Raw genomic sequence first — 22,755 nt, 5'->3', positions numbered from 1 at the left:
AGCACCCAGAGAAATATACGAGGCTTCAAAAGCAGACTGTACTGTCGGATATAAATATATATATTATAAATATTAAAAGAGATATCTATAGTTTATTAATGTATTGAATAATACAGATGTAAGTGCGTAAAAATCGCGCGTGCGTACAGTGGTACACACATATTGCGATTATTATTATTATTATTATTATTATTATCATATTATATTATATTATTATATTATTATTATATTATTATTATTATTATTATTATATTGTCATTCATAGCATATATATGAAAATTATATATATATAAATATATATAAACAAAAGTTATATATCGAATATATTTTAGAGATAGTTGGTAACGATGTACCACTTAAAAAATCGTTACAGTTAAAAAGATGATGCGTCAGAAAACGAAAGAGGTTGATTTTTAATTTTTGATATATGAGCGCGTTAAAAAAAAAAAAAAAAAAAAAAATAATGTATTGTTCAGTGGGATCCAATAATGTAGATGTTAGTAATCCCCGGTTCGGTGCCTTTTTAATAAGAAAAAAAAAAAAAAAAACAACAAACAAACAAAAATGAAAAATTGTTATGAAAAATGCGATCCAGCGCACGATCGCACCCTAGTGCCAAATAAACGATACCTTGAAATCGAGAAAAAAAAAAAAATTATAAAAAAAAATTTTATAGACAACTTTTTAGAGACCAAGTCGAATTTTTTCTGACGCTAGGTAGATTTAGTATATTTTATATGCACTGATTGTTTGATTATGACTATCGATAATAAAAGAACGGTGTTCAATAGATTGTAATTAAAAAAACATTTTTTCGAGTCACTCTTTAATATTGAAAATTCCCCCTTTGTATTTTTTCTTTCTATTTTCTTTTTTTTTTTTTTTCTTTTTTTAAATATTTGTGTGAAAGTTTGATGACTAAGGTGCGGGACCAAAACTTTTGTCCGCAGCATCACAAGACTAACCAACTGCTTATCACATAAACACACATATTTTTATATATAAACAAGTGGGGGCGAGTGATTAAAGCAAGGGAAAGGTAATTACTAAAAACTAACAAATAATTTTGCCTTGTTTTTTTTTTATATATATATAATCGTTTTTGTTACATGATAGTAGTTTTTTGTTCGTTTTTCATTGTCAGAGATGACTCACCTCCTGAGCCAAGAAGCACCGTTAATCTTAGCCAAAAATTACTTTTATTTAGTTATCGTTTTAGAAAATCGTATAAAAACATCTTTTGGATCCAAAAACAAAATGCAAAGATTCAATTGTAATTGCAGTACAAAAAAAAAAAATATATATTACAATTCAGGATCCACAAGATTTATTTCTTTATATTATTATATATATATGTTATATTATCCAAATTCGAATATTTGTTAATCGAGATAATTCAAAATTGTTTTTATTTCGATGGGAAAATGAGAAATTTTAAATTGAATAAATAAAAATGAATTTAAAATTGCAAAGAAAATACAATTTTCAAAATTCAATCCTCGATGGAATTTTCGAATTTGGATGAAAAATAGATGTAATTCTATATTTTATGTCGATTTCTTTTGTTTTTGCATGTTGCATATACGCATTGTTGATTTATATTATTTTCATTTTAAGAGTAAGAGAGAAAATGAAAAGTAATTTAATAAATATATATTTAGTATGTTGTAAGGTTTTTTTTCTTTTTTTTTCTTGTTTTGATGTGGTTCGTCAGTTGCATTTAATTTAACGATTATTTGTTTGGAAAAATCTTGCTGACTGCATATAAAAATATATTATCTATATTTATATATACACACAACATAAATTTACTGTACTTTTTTTTATATATATATATAATATTGTGCATGTAGTAAATGTTGTTAATTATTATATTCATTTTACACGAATATTATTTCTTCACTATAAAAATAGTGCACTAAAGTTATATGAATTTAAAGACACAATTTTATGGAATTTAAAAAACAGTTTATTATACTTTCAGCTACAAAGAACATATATTTTAAAATTAATTTAACAAAAATTTTTTTTTTCTAAATTAGTTTTATCACTTTAAAAAATGTTTACAATGAAAATTTTTTTCTTATACAAAAAAAAAAGAATGTTTCTTTTTTGTAATATTTGAAAGTTTCTAAACGCATATAACTTGTTTTATGGTCAGTAAAAATTTTTTAAAAACAGGAATTTCTTTTTTTCGTGCATTTTTGTGTTTTGTTTTTCTATGAAATTTGGTTTTTTTTTTTTTCAAAAATTCTTTACAAAATTTTTGTAACAAATTAAAGTCAAAATGAAAAAATGACTTACAATAGTGAAATCACAGAGTTTTGAAAGAAAAATATTCTGCAACTAATGCTAACTAAAATATTTTATTTTTTAGATCTGTATGATTAAATTTTTTTAATGTTTAAAACGATATAAAATTGGCACGAGATTTCTCTAAATTGTGTGAAAAAATATAGAGAATCGTGAGATTTTTTTTTTTTGGACATTCTATGTTATTTGTAGATAAGTTATGGATTGAGCTATGATTTTATTATTAAGAATATAATTATATTTTATAAATAAATATATATATATATATATATATTTACATGTGTGTATATATAAACACCATTTCGTATATAATACACTCATATAAGATTACACGCACACGTTGTCGCGCAATAATTAAAAAATGGTTTAATTTTATATTGTTTCGTTCACGTTTTAATTTCACCATTTTCCCTTTTCCGTTCGTCCTGAATTTTTTAGATTGTACAAATTTTATTTGTGTCTCATATTTGATTATTTTTAGACATTTTTTTTTATATATAATATATAAATTTTATATATTTTATTTGAAATATTAATTCGTATTTAATATTTTAAAGTTTTCATTACGTTTACAATTTTTACAATTTTATGAAATTTTCTTTATGTGACGCCTAAAAGGAACTGCAATTATTTTCAGTAGTAAAGAGCACAATGCTTTTAATAATTAAAATATTTTTATTAAATTTATATTATCGTATTTTAGGTTCTTTTTTTTTTAGTAATACTTGAAATTGGGTAGTTCATTTTCGATTTTTGTCAAAATATTTTAAATAAAAAGAAGTACAAAAATTGTCGTGAACCACCTTTTCAACAAGTGGCTTTAATCTAGATTTGCAAATTGTAATTACTTTCTTACTTTTAGATCGTTATTATTTATTGAATTTAATTTTAGTAAAATTATAATTTGGAAATGTAAATTTCCATTTAAAGTATACTAAAAATTTAAATGTTATTTTATAGTTAATTTTGCAAAATATTATTTGAAGTTGTTTAAATTTGATGTATTTTAAATGTTTCTTTTGAAAAGTATTAATTAGATTAGAATACGCACCTAATTTTAAAGAAAGGAAAGGAATGGAACAAAAAAATTAATTTTTCGTATTATTTATTTTTCATAGACTTTGCATCATCGCAGAGCAGCAACAGCAGTAAATCGGACATGAGTGAATCGTGGAAGGAGAAATCGCGAAATTTAAGTACACCACCTTCATCGCAATCATCGCCTGATTTAACAAAGACTCCAACCACAATATCAGCGTCAAATAATAATGCACCGTCCACATCATCATCGACGAATACAACAAATACATCGTCGACGAGAACATCGTCATCGCCCGCTACTGGCAGGGCAAACACTCCCAATAGTCCAGCGGCACAAAATTCACCAGGTGCAGGAACAATGTCAGCGCCACAAAGTCGTCAAGTTGCAAAAAGACGAATGAGACGACGTGCCACATCACAATCACAGGATCCAGCTGAACAACTCACTGAAATGTCCGTTAGAGGTTTGAACCTCTTCCGTTATGCTTCCATATCCGAGGGCGTTTATCAATGCACTGAGTGCGCTAAAGTTGATATACAAAAGACCTTTAAAAATAAATACAGCTTCCAGAGACACGCGTTCCTTTATCATGAGGGCCATCAACGAAAAGTCTTTCCATGTCCAATTTGTGGTAAAGAATTCTCGCGGCCTGACAAAATGAAAAATCACATGAAAACCGTGCATGATTATTTTTTGTCCAAAGACTGCGTAATGCCATTTGGTTTATTTCTCCCACCTTAGCAAGTGTCGCGAAAAAATCCGATTAAAATTGGTCACAGTTGAGCAAAGATTTCGCGGTGGACAAATATTTGACAGAGAATTGCGAGATCAAAAGAAAATAAAATAAAACAAATTTGCTCGAATTTAAGGATAAAAACGTCAAAACACAATTCATGATATTTTATCAAGTATTTTTTTCCATCGATTTGGACTTCAGAGATCATTTTTCAAAAGATTTTTTTTCCTTTAAATTTCTTTTGATATTTACATAATTTAAAAATAGAAAAGCAAATTTTTCAATTAATATCTATTTATAAGTTAATTAAAAAAAAAGAGAGAATTTCTTTTTCAAGGAGAAGAGAAATTATTCCTCTCTGAAGTAAAAATATTTTAACACTTTAATCTCACTTTCTCTCTCTCTCTCTCTCTCATTTAATAAGTATCATGCAATTCACTGATTTCATTTAGTTACCACCAGCTTCTAAATAATTACTGCACAATTACAATAATTATTTGATTTGCAATTTTAACGTGGATCAATAATTGCAACCCAAGTCCCCGCGATATCTTTTTTTTTAATTAATAAATAATAATTGACATGCTAAAATTTACTGCATGCTTAAATTTTACACATATCATTAAAAAAAAAAAAAAATTGACATTTCTTCTTAATCAAACAAGGAAAGTAAAATTCAAAGTAAAAAAAAAAACATTATTACAAAATTTTGTGTAAAAAAAAAAAAACATTTTTCGTGCAATTTAAAATTGTGAAAAATTTTATATAATTTTTCATAACGCATTTTATTATAAAAATTTTTTTTTGAAAGAAAAAGAAATTATATCTGTGATTCAATAAGTGTAAATTACCTCTGTGCCTTAGAAAGCTCGAGAGTTTGGTAAAAATGGAAATTCCATTTTTCAACAAATGATTTGATGAAAAAGAAAATTTTTTATATATCTAATTATTAATTATACAGAAGGATGTGAATGAAAAGTTTAGAAAAAAAAAATATTTCTAGTATTAATACAAGATCGATCATTCGCGTTTAAAAAACGTATTCTCGCATTTTTAGTAACTTTTACATAATGATGATTTATTATTAATTATGAAATTCTATTCAATAAATGAAAATTCTATTAAATAATTATGAAAAATACTATTAAAGAATTTAAAAGTATTTTTGAAAATAATTTATATCATTGTGAAAAAATTTTTATCATTTACTTTTTGAATGAGAGAATCACTTTTTTTTTTTTGAAAAATTTTACTTCAAAACAAAATCTTTTCGTTATGGAACAATTCTTATAAAAAATAAATATTAATATTCAAATAAAATATAAATATTAATTTGAAAAAAAAAAATAATGCATATACTTGCAAAAATTCGGAGAGATAAATTTTTGTTTGCACTTACACTTCACCAATCAAAAATTTAAATTCTCAATTTTTAAATTGATAATTTAACGCAAATTTTAAAGTTTTGGTAATTAACAAAAAAAAATGCGGGCATTTTCCTCATTATTGTTTTTGTTCTTTCTTAAAAGTTAGTTATTCTAATAAAAAAAAAATAATCAATTTATGATCTTAATATTCTTTATTAAATATTTATTAATATTATTAATCTACAAATTTTCTATTCTATTAATTAGTTACTATTTTCGTTCGTGGGAGATTTGTAAAATTTTCATCTCTTTGAATGCCAAATTGATTATTAAATATAAATATTAAATTTTTAATTTTAAAAATATAAAAATATATTTTATTTTAATTATACAAATAAATATTTGTAGTTTATCACGATTGGTGAAGTGATGTGTTCATATATCTTTAAGAATAAATCGTTACTAAGAGTCAAAATAAAAGTTAATATAATTTTATATTTTTTAATAAAAATTTTGATAATTATTACTAATAAAAATAATAACAATAATTATTATTAATAATTTTTATCGCATTATGAAATATAAAAAATAAAAAATTACGTTAATTTTTCTTTTTATTCAATTCTTTATTAATAAAGCCAAACGAGTGATGAAAAAAAATCATACTTTTCGAAGTCTTCCAATTTTTCTTGAATTTTATTGATTTACTGTAGTAAAGCCCGATTAAGAAGAATATTTAGAAACATTTTCTGAAAAAAAAAAAAAAAAAATTATTTTTCCACAAGATACGTAGGGATGGAATTAGATAGTAAATAGTTGAAGAGAAAAAAAACATGCACTACAATAACGGGATTTATTGCTTAGCAAAAATCTGTTATGTGTATAAGTCTCCGAAGTGTATTATAGATTTATTCATTACTAATTATTATATTATATTATATATTATATTATAATATTATTATTATTTTTATTATATTATAATTATTATTATTATTGAGTATTTACAGTGCATCATTACTGGAACATTATTATTAATATTATATTATTTTATTATAATTATAATTATAATTACTACTGCTACTACTATTACAACTACTAATCGGTTCCCATGAACATTATATATTAAAAAAAATTTTTTTTTGCTATGGTACCAGAAATGATACAAATAGTAGTAAACATTATTAAATATTATTATTAATATTATTAATTATTAATTATTAATTATTAATTAAATGCACAAACGCACGCACACGTTAGAGAAAGAAGATTTTGCGAAAAGAGATAGAGTTTATATTCTATTTCTTTATACCAGATGTTGGTTTATTTTATTTTTTTTTTTTATTTTTTTTTCTCTTTTTTGGTAAGAGTATGATTAATATTTTTTCATTCGTTTATACAAATCTTAGAGTTCTATTTAGATGACACGTTATTATTGAGAGCCCATTTTTCGGTGTTGGGAAGCACATTTAGCTAAAAGTTATATTTGTAATAGCAGATTGAATATTTAGAAATTAAGAATAGTATTTGTCGAACGATGTGTGTGATTGTGTTATAAAAAACAAAAGTCCATTGCGTTTTCATTTTTTCTATTTTTTTTTATTATTAAAAAAAAAAACAAATGATCTGATATGACCTTTTTTTTGTGAGAAAAGTAAAAAAAAAAAAAACAATTTTTATTGGACTTTCGATGGTAATCTAAAGCTTTTTACTTTCTTCTCAATCTTTCTATATATTTTGCAAAGACTTTTTGATAAATATCTAGGCAATATTTTTGTTTTGTTTATCCACCCTATTTGCATTCGTTGCGTGCTTTCGTGCGCTAATTTAAAACCGAAAGCAGTATTGGTCTTCCGCATCGACATACTTAAGCGAGATAGTTTATATATATATGTGCGTGTGTGTTTGTTTGTTTTGTATGGCTCGAATGTGTTTATAGAGATATTTAATGAAACTACAGATTTATATATATATATATAATTATATTAAAGAAAAAGAAAATATTTGGCCGGAAAAAAAGGATATGTGAACTCGCGTGTATAAATGTATGTGCTCTTTATGAATTGCTCGATTATGCGAGCATCTATCATTATTTCCACGCCACTGATGCAGTTTATTTCAAATTTTGTCTTATTTATATTCAGAAATTAGAATTGTTGGGAAAAAAAATAATTATATTTGAAAATAACATTTTTCTAACAAATTATATTTATTGAAATAAATAATGTTAAAAATTACAAATTTGGATAATATTTCATTATAAAAGAAAAGTGAAAAAGAAATTAAAAAAAAAAAAATTTAAAAACTGCGTCAGTTGTGGGAAATTTGTTGAATTTCTCAAGTTTATTGCTGAAAAATCGAAAGTAGGCTGAGGATTTTTTCTTCTTTCCTTTTTCTTTTTTAACAATAATTAATTGATAACACAATACGTTATTATTACGTTTTTAGTTACTATAATTAAACTTAGACATGCTATTTGTAATAGATGTATAACTATTGACGAATAACGTTTATTATATTTTTACTTTTAACAAAAAAAAAAAATAATAATAATAATATTCGGGTAGTAGTTTTGATGTTCTCGATAATGAGAATACAAAATATAAAAGAGTAATTTCATATTTTAAGAAAAGCAAGAAAGTTATATAGACAAAGCATGTTTTCTTTTCCTTTGCCTAAATGTTTTAATTTTAGTTTTTGGATAATGTATAACGCTTGTATAAATATTATAAAATACATTGAAATTATATTTGTTATAAGAAAATAATAATAAATATTATTAATAAAATAATAAATAAGCAATGTATTTTATAATATTGTATTAAATAATACAATATACAATGTTTCGAATACTCGAGTAATAATAGTATTATCTATGATGACGCGAATAAAATTCGCATTTTTGACTAGATCACGGAGAAAAAAAAAAAAAAAATGTTAAATTATAAAAGTTAGCCTAAAAGGAAAGGGAGAAGGAAAAGAAGACAAGATTATTTTACGTCAAAGACATATTATATTATTAATATTATTAGTGATTAAAATTGTCAAAGAACAGATGAAAATACTGAACGGATGCTTGTAAAAAAGTAAATGGAAAGAGAGAAAGATGATTGGAAAAAAGTAAAAAGTTTTAAGCAATTAGAGAGTTACAAGAGAAAATATATTATATATTATTATATATTAAAAAAAAAATGTATATTATATATTATGTTATATTGTACATCTGCCCATTGTGGTGTTGATGAACCTTGAAAAAAAAGTCTTTAACATTACTATTTACACGATATAAAAAAAAAAAAAACAAAAAAACAAAAAAAAAACATGCACGCGGTTGTAGCATATAAAGCTAATATTGTTCGCACAAAAAAAAAATACTATTTTGTCGTCGTTATCGTCGGTCGACTAATGTGTGTAAGTGTACCTATAACTTGGTGCCTGGTGGGCAATACAGCTTACGAAGAAAAATTTATTATTATTATTATTATTATATTATTATATTATATTATTATTTTTATTTGTTTTTATCTAATTGTAGTTTCTTTGTAACTCTTTGTGATATACATTGCAATAGTCTACGACCGAACGTTTCTTGTATTGACGACCACATCCTTCATTAAATAAAAAAAAAAAATATATAATATATATACGTACGTGTATCTCGATACATTGTATGTGTATATTTATGTGTATGTATAAATAGAAATTTTAATTTGATTGAAAAAAGTTTTTTCCCAATTTCTACTGTAATTAATTTTAATCGAAAGATTTATTTTCTTTCCGTGTAAAAATATTAATTAGTTAATTGACTAATTAACGCGATTTTAATATAGTGGTTTTTTTTTATATATAAAATTTACATTATAAAATGTAAAACTAAAAAGAAAAACGGGTCCTCTAAAGGTTAAGAGGTGAAATAGAAATTAATTAGTGACAAGAAACGAATGTAAGAAATAAAAAAAATTGAAATACAGGAATGGCATCGTTGGTTTTTGAATTTCGAAGAGCTGTGCAAAAATTGCTCGTTATTCCATTTTTGAGCACTGCTGAACTTTTCAACTCAGGGGTAATAGATATTTTGTTAAGAATAATTTTTTGCATATTTAACAAAAATTCAAATTTTTTTTAAAATTAACCCTTTTTTTTATTTCTTATTCAATTTTCATTCTAAAAAAAGAAATTTTTCTCCTTATTGAGGAAATAAATTTCATTAAATTGATTTTTGAATATTTTTGATTAATTCAATTTGTAAAAAAAAATCGATTAATTAAGAATTATTAATATAATAATAATTAATTAAGGTAATAATAATTATTTAAATAAAAATTAATTTTTAAAAATTAATTCACTAATTGAGAATAAATTTTTATGAAATTCTTTTTTTTCTCCTCTTTAACATAAAGAAAATTTTAATAATTTATTTTTTAGACATTAATTAAATTAAGTGAAAAATCAATTATTAAAATTTTCTTCAATTTATTATTTATTTATTTTATATAGTAATGAGGAGAAAAAAAAGAAGTTTGAATAAAAAAAGGAAAATCAATTTTTAAGATTTCTTTCGGGCATAAATGTTCTTGGTACTAATTTTTTTTTTGCAATTATTATAATATTTTCTAGATCAGCTGCCAAATTTGCCAAGTGACATCACCTTTGAGATATGCACATCGCCAACGAGTAGAGATGATCAATTTTCGGATGCAAGCGGACCGTTTATAAAGGCTGAGAGTGTCAGTGGAATGCACTTTCTTACTGATCGAGAGGACGATGATCAAGGCGAACAAGGAGGCGATCAAGGGGATCATCTATCGAAATCTGAGACAAGCGATGGAGAACCGGAGGTCAGGAAACAGGTTGGTTGGTCTCGCTGCTCTGTCTCAGGGAGTACGCCATCATCTCGCAAGAAGAAATTTCGTTCATTTGCTTCCAAGTTGTGTCCAGTTAAAGGACGCTCAATGCCACGAAAATTGCGCCCTCGTATATGAGCTGCGAAATTTCTCAAAAAAAAATATATAGATATTAATATAAATCAATTTTTCATAGAAATGGGTGGTAGAACAAAAAAAAAAAAAATAGAAAAATATTAGTCGAAAAATAAAATTATTTTTAATGTAGAGGAAGAAAAAAAAGAAAAGGTCCTGGCGTATTCCCTGGTGGTTTCTTTTTTTTAATAAAATCACGCCATTTATATTCGTTCTTCGCTCTTCGCTGCTCTCATCCTAAATGTATAATAATTATTAGATTTAATAATCAACGCTGTTCCAAAAAAAGGTTCATATTCTTCCACAAAGATATGCTTTGACAAATAAGCGATATCTGAAATTATTGTCTTTTGTCGAAAAAATTGAATTTAGAATTTAATATTTCAGGATAAAGCTTATCAGAATTTTTTGCCCAGGGATCAGAGCTTAAAACTAATTTTGAATTTTCTATTTTTTTACTATATTATTTTTATTTTACTATTTTTCAATTTCAAAATTTTATTTCATATTTTGTTATTCTTTTTCTCATTTTTTTTTTTTTTTATCAATATTATTTTGTTCATTGTCATTGTAAAATTGAAGTTTGCAGTTCTGGAAAGGGCGGATTGGACCGCCGGGATACATCACAAAGAGAAAATAATTATAAATGAAAAAAAAAAAATTAAATTAACTTAAAATTATTTTGAAATATCAAGTCGTGACGTTAACATTAGTGAAAAATTTTTATAAATTAAATTTTAAACCCAATCCGCTCTTTTGTCCCTGTAAAATCCGTAAGATTCCTCTCTAAATTTGAATTTTGTAAAATTTCCATTAATTAAAAAATAATTTTAATATTTATTTATTTATTTATATATTTATTTATATATTTATTAATTTATTTATTTATATAAACGGGCATTCATAAAATTAATATTAATTAATTTGTTTATTATTTATTTATTGATAAAATTGAAAATTTTTAATCAGTGGCTTTATTTTTAATAAATTCAAATTTAGGGAGATCGAAATCATATTTAGTCAAATTTATTTAATCTATTTTGCTAGCTATAAAATTAATTTATTAATCTATTTATTTAATTAATTTATTTATTTATTACCTAAATCTAGAATCCACTGATGAGACAGCATATGAGATTAGCTAAATGAATTGTTAAATATATTCTAAATAGAGAAAAAAAAATTTAGTGCAATTTTTAAAATGTTTGACAAAGTGTTTTTAAACTAATTCAACGAAATTCGAGAAAATTTATATAAATTTATTATTAATAATTTATATAATTATTTATCGTAATCATTTATTTAATCATAAGCGTATTTATCATTTATTCATTTCATTAATCAAATTTTCTCATTTTGTATATTGCGATTAAGTTTTTGCGTGTTTAGGTGCAACAATATTAGAAAACGTTAATTAATATATAACAATTAATTGATTTTTAATTGTTAATTAAATTTAATAGTATACAATTATCTCCCAAAGGAAAAAAAAAATTAACCCTAACCGTACCAGTGGTACAAAAAATAAAAAAATGTCTAGTTTTCTTTTTTGAAAATATTAGAATTAAAAAATGAATTTTTTAAAACAAAATAGATTAAGAATGTAATATGAAAATTTAAAAAAAAACAAAAACAAAAAACAATTTGATAAAGTGTTTCTGAAGTATTGTAATCCCGGCGGCCCAATAAATGAGGAAATGCAAATTTTTTTCGAAAAATCCCAAACAAAAAGGGACTAATTTCTGGATATTTTCGTCACAGCGAAGAATTTCAAGGGGCCGTTCAGCATCTGCTGCCAATCAAATAGAAAGACTCGAAATTCAAAATATACAACATTGGCCGGAGTCAGGACCAAATCGTCTTCGATGCCGAGTCTGTTCAGTTTTTGGACAACAAACTCGAACGAGATTTCGTTGCACTAAGTGCAACGTTGGACTTTGTCCAAATAAATGCTTCAAAAAGTATCATACTCGTCTGAGATTATGATTCTCATTCAAGTAAGATAATTGGTCTATTTTATTTTTATTTTTTTTTTTTTTCATTTTTTTTTCTCTTTCACGATTATATAAATATAGGAGAGAAAAAATTATTAAAATTCAAAAGGTCTTCTTTTAGACAAAAAAAAATATTTAAAATTATATTAATAATAAAATTACGAAAGAGAAAATAATATCGACTGCCGCATTTTTTAAAATATGTGTGAAACAAATTTTTTTGATTTTGTGAATTTCTTTTTTTTTTAAAAAAAACCTTCTGGTACGATTAGGGTTATTAAATTTTAATCGAGAAAACATTTATGAATTCGGAAAAGGTACATCGACCTTGTAAATTTTAGTAACTTTTTCTGAAAAAAAATTAGGTGTTTTTTTTTTTTATTTTTAATTTAGCATCCTGTCAGCCATGTACCACATGTGTGCAATAAATGTTTTTTTTGCAAAAAAAAAAAAATAAAATAAGTTTGCGATTGTGTTGTTTTTAAAAATAAAGACTTAAAATTTAAAAAAAAAATCTTTTTTTCATTAAAAACAACATCCACAAAAAAACTGCGAGTGGATGACAAACAATTATCAATTACATGACCCAAATAAATAAATTTTTATTTCATAATTTTAGTGAATTGATTGATTTAATTAATATTAAATTAATTAATACTAGTTTAATTAATTCATTAATATTAATTAAATTAATTACTAAAAATATTGCCAAAAAAAAAATTATTAAATGTGATTTTTAATAAATAATAATTAATGTTTGGTTGTTAATAATTATGAAAGGTGAAATGAAATTGATGATTGCAAATTAGGGAACAAAAAATATTTACATTTAAAAAAAAAAAGAGAGAGGACAAAGGAAAAAAAATCGAATAAAATTATTTTACAAGCTGCTGGAATACCTCCCTCAAAACGATGGATCGGTAGTCTGCAAATGGTGTGGCGAGGTAATTTCTAATAGACAAAGATGGTACCGACATAAATACAAACTACATGTTCCAACTCAAGTGACACAACCAGCAGCACCCATCTTCAAATGCAATAGTTGTAATACATTCTTCAAATCAAGGAAGGGTTACATTGGCCATCTAAGTTCCAGGCATTCCGATTATGAGAATGATGAAAATCGTGAGGACCTCGGCTACAAAAAAACAAGAACGAGAAATCTTGAGGCAAGTGATTTATTATTCATTATTATTATTATTATTATTAATAATATTATTAGTACAATATAAAAAAAAGAAATTTACATTTTCAGTCAACAACAACAAAAAGTTGAAAAATAATAATTTTTGTTGTAAATAAATTTTTAAGTTATTAAATTAATTATTAGAAATAATAAAATTTTTATTCTTGACTGGATAGATTGCACGAGGTCCAGATTGGGAACAACAGAGAGAAAAGGAAGAGAAGCTGGTTGCTGACATAATCGATCGAGTTAAACGAGAATGTGAAGCTCAGGGTGAAACAGTTTCGAGGCGAGGTTATTCAAGAAGAACAACAGTAATGAACAGCTAAGATTCAATTGAATTTAAATCAATCAAATTTTCCTAGAATAATGTCAGATAATTTAGATGTAGAATAAAAATCTCTATAATTTTGCAAACTATGAAATCTAAGAGAGAGAGAAAAAAAATGATTAAAAGATCATTTTTATTTAAAACTCGTATCAATATAGAAAATTATCATTTCTTGAATGACATTTTTCCGAAAGTTACGTGAAAACTATTTTTATTTTTATTAATAACTTAAAAAAAGAAAATAATCAATAGATAATAATATTCAAATAAATTAATATCGGAATGAAAATAATAACTGAAGGAAAATGAATTAATAATAACGAAAATAATTTAATTACAAAATTTAAATTATAGAAAAGTGTAACCAATATTTAATTAAAAGCTACTTCAAAATTCAGTGATATAGAAAATATACATATTTTAAATAATAAAAAAAAAAAAGCAAGGCTGTTTAAGAAATTTACGATGAATTCTCGCGGGAAAAGTAAATTTATCATCATTTGATAGAAACTGTGAAATTGAATACAATTTCAATTAATTAATTTTAATAATTAATTTATTTATTCTTTTCAATATTAAAAATTGCAAAGCAAATTTAAATTCGATTATATGTGAATAATAATAATTATTATTCTCCACAATAATTATTAATAGAGGCCAAAATAATTAATCGATAATGATAAATCCGATTGAATTTCAAGAAAAATAAAATCCAATTCTTCCCAGTCTGTTAAAGATTTTCCTATTAACCAGTGCCAAATATAATTCTTCCCGCAATACGTACATGGAAATTTCATCGAAAAAAAAGGGGAAAAATGGAAAAAAAAAACAAATTACTGTACGTTCATGTAGACGATGAGCGGTCGTTTGCTCAAAAGTACAATTATTATACTGTATAATTATGTACATATAATATTTTAATTAATTCATTATAATGTATACGTATATATATAAATTTTTCTATTTTTAAATACTACTCTCATAATGAGAGACATTTTTGAAAAAATGTGAAAGTGAAAAATTATTTATCGAGAGATCGTGCGATATCTCTTTTGTCGAATATATTCGAAAAACTTCATTTTTATTTACGTAATTAAAAATTATCCATTTTTATAAAATTCTCCTCTCTATTTTTTTTTCATTATTAAAAAATCATTATTACTTTCAATAAGCTAAAAATTAATAGAAGCTGATAAAATCCAACTATTTTTGTGTTGAAAATTCAAAATTCTAAAGTTACCTTCTTTTTTTTTTTTGCAAATCAAATCTTTTTTTATAATTAAATTCATTTCCAAGTTGAGAAATAAAAATATAATTTTAAAAAGAAATTAAAAATAAAAGAAGTTTTTAGGTGAAAAATTAAAAGTCAAGATTGTAATTTAATTTCAGTTAATTTTTTAATTATTATTATAATTAATTAATAAATTAAATTAGTTTTATCCGTTTCTCCTTAAAAGCTTGTGATCGAAGAAAGTAAAGTATATAAGATAAGAATTTCCAGATCTATATAAGTGATTGAATAAATTGTAAACATTTTTTTATAAAGAATGAATCATTTTCATTCAACGCGCCCTCGAGGAGGAAAGTAGTGTCAAAAATTCACCAAAAATGCTAAATAGTTAGAAAAGAAAAAAAAAAAAGAAAAAACAACAACCAGATACAGTTAAGTAGCTCATATAACTATAGATAGGATTTAATATTTATAAACGTATACAGATTTGATTCTCGTACAAAAAAATTTAGAATATACGAGACAAATTAATGTAATTTATTTTTTTTTTCGTATAAAATGATAAAATTTAAACAGTCCAATATTTTTCTTCACAAAAATGTTTATCCTTTCCTTTTTTTTCGAAAAAAAATAGAAATTAAGAAAAGGAAAAACAGAAGTTTAGTTAAAAAAAAGTCCTTTCAAAAGTTTATTACAAAAAAAGAAATCTGAAAATGATAAATTATACACGTCTTCCAAAAATATGAGAAATTTTCGAAATTAATTTAATTTAATTAATTGTTGACAAAATTAACTATTAACTATCATTTTTTCTAAATACAATATTCAAAGTTCTTAATTTTTAAAAATCAAATATTTTTATAACGCGTGTCGATAATATTATTGAAAATTATAAAAATTGAAAACATCGATTACGCATATTCGAATTTAATTAATTTTAATGATCAATTGATTTTTAGTTATCGCAATAACCAACTGATATTGTAATTAAGTTATTAATTATTTAATTAACTAATTACTCGATTAATTAATAATCTGTCTAATTAATTAATTGGTTATTGTAATATCAAAATATCGTTTAATTTTCAATATTTAATTATATTCATATTAATCTTTTGCGATTAATCAACAGCTGGAATACCAAAGAAAAAATTTTTGAATTGGAATAATACGTTACTGTTTATGCTCATCAAAGCAAAACTAAAGTACGTTTTTTCCATTATAAAATATCGTTATCAATATATATTTATTCTTAATGCGCATGACTGTAAATAAGTAAATAATTTAAGTGTATATAATAAATACTGAAGTGTTTTACCTACCTCCTCATTGCGAATCGAACTGGCCAACTCTTCCTTAAATCGCTTGTTATATTGTATATTCCAATATCATTATAATGCTATAATCAATCAAAAAAAAAATATATATATATTAAAATCTTTTTTTACTCTTATAAAATAAGTTTTTAAAATATTTTTTGAAAAATAAATTTATTTATTTTAGAAAAGTATAGATATATGTATTTTTTGTGAGTACACTAATACTCGAGTTATTGACACACATAATTTCTTGTGTCTCAATAACTGAGATTTCAGTGTAAAATGCAATATTAAAAAAACGAGTTTATATATACTTTTTATCCTCGTAATTGAAATTAATGAAAAGTCTTCTATTAATTAAAATTCACTGGAATTTTTGTAGCTGATTTGTCATTAATTTAAATTTTGGGGCTCAATTAAAAATATTTAAAATTTAATTAATAGAAAAAAGTAGTTGAAAACTCCTTTTGTTTAATAAATAACTTCGTTGAAACTCAACTTTTGTACGTATTTTATATATACATATAGAAAAAGAGAATATATTGTATAAAAATAAATTAAGGCGAAAGAGAGAGAGAGAGAATGAGAGAGAATAAGTGAAACTGGGAAAAGAAGAGTGGCTGGGTCGATATTTCTATAAAAAGAAAAATTCATTCTTCCGCTATTTGACATCTTCAGTGTTATAATAATTAATGATAAGAAATTAAGGCTGATAATGCTCTCTCCTATAGAACATTGAAATGCATTTACATTGAGAGCTTTCCAAAAATTAAAATTTTTTATTTTCATTATAATTATATATTATACATGAAGCCAAAACAATTTTTCTATCTCATTATTGCAAAATTATGGTAAATTTTTTTCAATTTTCATTTAATATAATTTTTAAATAAAAAAAAAAATTAAATGTTATAATTATTTGTTAGATATTATATTTGTATGGAAAAGTTTATAATATAAAAAATTTCGTTAAGAAAAATTATATATTATATATTTATTATTTTAAATAAAAAATAAAAAAAGATTTATTTATTTATTAAAAATTATTTTATTATTAAATTAAAATTTATTAAAATATTGATAAAAATTAATAAAATATAAATTATTTAATTTTACGTTTATTGAACTTTTGATAAAAGTATAAAAATTGTTTTCAACGAAAATTCAATTCAAAAATTATATATTTAAATATTAATATTTCTGATTTATTAATATATAAATAATGCGGTAATTATAAGAATAAAAACTACTGATGTACCTATATAGTAAATTATAAAAAAAAGGTATAAAAAAAAGAAAACTGTTCCTAAATATAATTCTTAATTTTGCAATAATGATTAAGTAAAAAAAAAAAAAAAAAAAAACCGTGAGTGATAATTATATTTCGGGGTGAGTTCAAGGTGTTTCAAAATCTTGATGTTACTCAATGTAAAATATATAAATACAATTGATAAGAATATAAGTGAAGTATACAAGTCCAGTTTATTTAGAATTTTTTTTTTAATTTTCATCAAAAATATTACTGTGAAAATTTTTTTTTTTTTGTCATTTTTTATAATTATTTATCAAATATTTATAAATTATTTATTAATTCACAAATCTACATTATGTATAAATATATTGTAGAAGAAAATTGATTAAGAAAGTTGAAACGCCTCTTAGAACTATAAAAAATAAAATTTAAATCAAAGGAAATATAGTGTAATAAGTTATTTATATCTAAACAATCATTCAAAATGTCGAAGATGAATTATTGTAAAAATAATAAATTCGGTGAGATTGAATTAAAAATCAAAATAATTTGTTTGATAAATATTTTATATTTTCCTCTGAAACCTGAAATTATTTCATAACAAATGTGATTTGAAATTTTAATTTAGAGAATTTAATTTAATTGAAATTTTAATTTAATTAATATATAATAATTTCAATTACATTAAATTATTTCAAAAAATTATTGAAGCTTCATAGTAAATTATATATACAATTTTTGTTACAAAAATTAAATTTTTTTTTGTTTATAACCTAAAACTAAAAAAATATAACCTAAAAATGTAACTGCAATTTTGTATTTTTATATCAATTTATCAAAACTAAAAATGACAAAACGATATAGTAGAACAATTATTAAAAAATAATGTAAAACTACAATGAAAATTAATTATAAATAGTGAATTTTCTTTGACGTACCTTTGACGAATTTATATTTTTTATATTTATATTTGTTTATATTTTTTTAAGTTTGTAAATACGGGATTTATTTTTCCTCTTTCTTAAATTGTCATTCAAATTCATTTTTTTTTATTAATCAAACTGCTATTTAATTTATTTAAAATTGCAAAAATAAGCTGACTTTCAGAAGTACATGTGTCAATATCAGGAAAACATTTTTTTCCCTTCGACTAACAATTTTAAATTGCCCTCCGTTTTGGCGCCATCTATGAAAAGGAAGAACGCCCTCTACATATGGATTATTTTAATACAGCAACTTTACACTCTATGTTAATCTAGTTTATGATCTGTTTACAGTGGTGGTAGCGTTCTAGTAAATTTGTGTGTATTTATAACTTAGTTTATATTTATAAAAATTGTCCCTTTTATTTTTATTTATCGTGTATTCTTATCATCATTGCCTTAATAATTGCGTTCACATTATTCGACAGAATAATGTCGGATATTCGTGTTGTTTGATATGTGTAAACTAATCTTCGATTTGGATCGCTCGTTCCTCTTACCAAGCCAAGATGACGAGAAATTTGTTATTTCAATTCGTTTTCATTTATTGTCTCATAATTCGTGGATTAAATGCTGTGCATTCGGAGGAAATTGAAATTGAAGAAGACACAGTAATTCCAGTCAAACCACATGAAAAATGTGAACCACTTAAAATACAATTGTGCTTAAATTTGCCTTATAATTATACAATTATGCCAAACATGTTGGGCCATCAGGAACAAGATGAGGCAGGTCAACGTATTCATGATTTTGCACCACTCGTTAAAATGAAGTGTAGTTCTGATTTAAGATTTTTCCTTTGCTCATTATATGGACCTGTGTGTACAATTCTTGGCAGAGTACTTCCTCCATGTCGTTCATTATGTGACAATGCAAGAAAAGGTTGTGAACATCTTCTTAAGGCATTTGGTTTTGACTGGCCGGAATATTTTGAATGTTCAAGATTTCCGGTACATGGTGGCGATACAATTTGTGTTGGACCAAATATAACACCATCGGAATCATCAGTACCTACCGAAATACAACCAAGAATTCCAGTTTCAGAATTTAAAGAATTTCATCCCTCTTCATTGTGGTCCAATGGTCAAAGAACATTTGGTTATGGATTTGCACCGATGCCTGGCGGTAAAGTACATGGTTTTGTATGTCCAGTTCAATTTAAAATTCCCCATGATTATGGATATTCATTGAAAGTTGGCGATAAAATTGAATACAATTGTGGTGCGCCGTGTGATAAAATGTTTTTCACTGAGAAGGAAAGAAAATTTGCAAGAGCTTGGATTGGTACATGGGCAACTCTCTGTGCTGTTTCTTGTTTTTTTACTTTTCTCACATTTTTAATCGATACTAAACGATTCAGGTATGTTGTTCACAATTTTAATTGTTAAAAATTTATTTAACTTTTCTAATTTAATTATGCACTTATAATTCTATAATTACTTTAATTTTTTTTTCAAATATTAAATCTATAACAATTACATAAATTAATTTTACAATTACAGATATCCAGAGAGGCCAATTATATTTTTATCAGTGTGTTATTTAATGGTGGCACTTGCCTATGTGATTGGATGGGCAGCAGGTAATTCAATTTCATGTCGAGAACCATTTCCATCATATAATGTTAATACAAGAGTCAAAATGATATCGCCAATAATTCAAGGGACAAAACAAGAACTTTGTACACTTTTATTTATGGTGCTTTACTTTTTTGGAATGGCTTCAAGCATATGGTGGGTAATTCTCACCTTAACATGGTTCCTAGCTGCTGGACTTAAATGGGGACATGAAGCAATAGAAGCAAATTCACAATATTTTCATTTGGCTGCATGGGGTGCACCAGCTATTAAAACTGTCACCATTCTCGCTATGAGAAAAGTTGAAGGTAAATATTAAAAAAAAAAACAAATTTCGTCGCATGAAATTACAATTAACTAAATTAGGATAAAAGATTTTATTCAATAATTAATGAATCTTTAAATTTAAAGGTGATGTTCTTTCGGGTGTTTGTTATGTTGGTCTCTGGAATGTCGAGGCACTTCGAGGATTTGTTCTCACTCCACTTTGTATTTATCTTGTGCTTGGTACTGTTTTTCTACTTGCTGGATTTGTTTCATTGTTTCGAATTCGAACTGTGATGAAACATGATGGAACAAAGACGGATAAATTGGAAAAATTAATGATTCGAATAGGAACATTCTCTGTACTTTATACTGTACCAGCTTTAATTGTTATCGCTTGTCTTTTTTATGAGCAAGCAAATTTTGATAAATGGATGCTCACCTGGAATAGAGATATGTGCAATCAAAATGCTTACGCAATTCCATGTCCATTGGGAGAAGAAACAAGTCGTCCTGAATTTGAGGTTTTTATGATTAAATATCTAATGGCTATGATTGTTGGTATTACAAGTAGTTTTTGGGTTTGGTCAAGTAAAACACTCACTACTTGGCGATTGTTTTTCAATCATTTACGTGGACGTCGAACCACTGCCTATGTTTAAAAGAAAAAAAAAAAAAAAAATTCTTTTTTACAAGAAAAAAGAATGCTCTCGTTGAGATGAATTTTAGCTCTTAATTTGTAGATTTCATACAAATGTTTATCATATTTTTAAGACTGATCATTTTTGCATAATTTTTTCTTTTTTTTAAATACTGGTATATTTTTAAATCAAGTATTATTTTTTTAACTTCGAGTATTAAAATTTTATCGAGATGAATAACTTTTTTTTTAAGTATAACTGAAATTAAATTAAATTTAGGTAATTAGGTAAAAAAAAATTTTTTCGAGAATACGAGAGCGTTCAGAAAATATTCTATTGGAAGTAATTACTTAAACTGCCAATCGTATTTTCGACTTACAATTAGCAATTTCACTGCCGCTAATTCGCCTTTGAAGTTCTAGGTAGCATTTAATTCACTTGTTCCTAAAACTGTTACAGCTAAATTAAGAAAGAAGTTACATTTTTTTTTTTTTAGAAAAAAGGGAAAGCAAAAATTGTGCCAATGGTTGAGTTATTCAATTCTCGTTTGCATTTTAATATTTTATATATCGCGAAGTTTACTTTTATCGCACGAATTTTTTTTTTTTAGATTTTATTGATAAATGACGAAAAATACGTTTTGATTGATTAAATTAGTTTTTTATTAATAATTTTATAATTGATAAATCGAATAATTAGAACTGAAGTAGTTATCGACACAATGCTCAAATTAATATTCTCATTTTTAATGTGTCGATAATAATTTCTTTAATTTTCTCTTCATTTTGAGAAATTAAAATATTTCTTTTACGCTTAAGAATCTCGAGTAATTAAACAAATTTTTATACAACTTTCTATAAATGACATAGAAACACTTTAACCTAATACTCAATATAAGACTTTTTGCACTTGTTGATAGTATCATTTTTTATATAAATATATATATATTATATAGATATATAATTTCATTTTAACTTTTTTTTTTTTTTTGACAAAACTACATTGGCATTATATGCGGCTATGTGTAATATTTATGAATCGCAAGAGATCAAAAGATTGTCAATAGATGTAATGAATAAATTTGCAGTTAATTTTAAGAAGCCCATAAGACTAAAAACTAATTTTGTAAATAAGTTTTAATTTCTACTATCGATTGTGTATCATAAGATATTTTTAAATAATCATGTACATAAATGTCGTCATACTAGTTTGATGATTAAAAAAAAAGGAAACTAAAAAATACAACTCTGTTGACTCTCAATGAGTCTGTCCGAAATTTTTTTTTTTTTTTTGATTTCATTGTCGTTTTTAGATTAAATAAATTCGTCCATTGAAACCAGTCGAGCTTTTGTGTATGTCAGACAAGAGTTTTTAGTGCTTAATAGAAATATTATTCGATGAAAGTATGCATGTTTATGTTACAGCATACGCGAAACTAAAATATTCAACGTGCCTGCACGTAATGTTGTGTAAAACTGCAATTATGCATTATATTCTTTATATATATTAATAAACAAGATATTCACATAAAATTTTATTGATA

At 24.1% G+C, this 22,755-nt stretch overlaps 2 protein-coding genes and 1 long non-coding RNA gene across 6 annotated transcripts in view; 2 read left to right on the top strand and 1 right to left on the bottom strand.

The window, feature by feature from the left end:
- LOC127277034 (protein tramtrack, beta isoform-like) overlaps positions 1-14,128 on the top strand; it is a 58,784-nt gene extending 44,656 nt beyond the window's left edge. The window contains exons 6-8 of one of the 4 annotated variants that reach the window (XM_051297834.1): positions 10,073-10,305; positions 13,316-13,597; positions 13,791-14,128. In XM_051297834.1, coding sequence (XP_051153791.1) covers positions 10,073-10,305; positions 13,316-13,597; positions 13,791-13,943 — 668 coding nt within the window. In that variant the 3' untranslated portion in view covers positions 13,944-14,128. Of the gene's footprint in view, positions 1-3,431; positions 9,170-10,072; positions 10,306-12,195; positions 12,432-13,315; positions 13,598-13,790 lie in introns of those variants that run through there. The other 3 variants (XM_051297833.1, XM_051297837.1, XM_051297835.1) reach the window with 3 other exon arrangements.
- LOC127277048 (uncharacterized) lies at positions 13,234-18,882 on the bottom strand. Its single transcript, XR_007842307.1, has 3 exons — positions 18,686-18,882; positions 16,499-16,575; positions 13,234-13,566 (listed from the first exon to the last, which is right to left on the bottom strand). It is a non-coding gene; the product is annotated as an uncharacterized LOC127277048 (long non-coding RNA).
- Positions 18,883-18,999: 117 nt separating this feature from the next.
- Positions 19,000-22,744, top strand: LOC127277032 (frizzled-7-B). Its single transcript, XM_051297828.1, has 3 exons — positions 19,000-20,090; positions 20,233-20,615; positions 20,719-22,744. The coding sequence occupies exons 1-3, from the start codon at positions 19,240-19,242 to the stop codon at positions 21,231-21,233; spliced, it is 1,749 nt and encodes a 582-aa protein (XP_051153785.1). The 5' UTR covers positions 19,000-19,239; the 3' UTR covers positions 21,234-22,744.
- Positions 22,745-22,755: the final 11 nt, after the last annotated feature.

Source organism: Leptopilina boulardi, unplaced genomic scaffold, assembly GCF_019393585.1.
Source record: "Leptopilina boulardi isolate dan_hultmark-lab unplaced genomic scaffold, ZJU_Lbou_2.1 LbouV2_165, whole genome shotgun sequence".
Taxonomy (NCBI): Eukaryota; Metazoa; Arthropoda; class Insecta; order Hymenoptera; family Figitidae; genus Leptopilina; species Leptopilina boulardi.
This window is presented reverse-complemented; position numbering and strand designations above follow the sequence as displayed.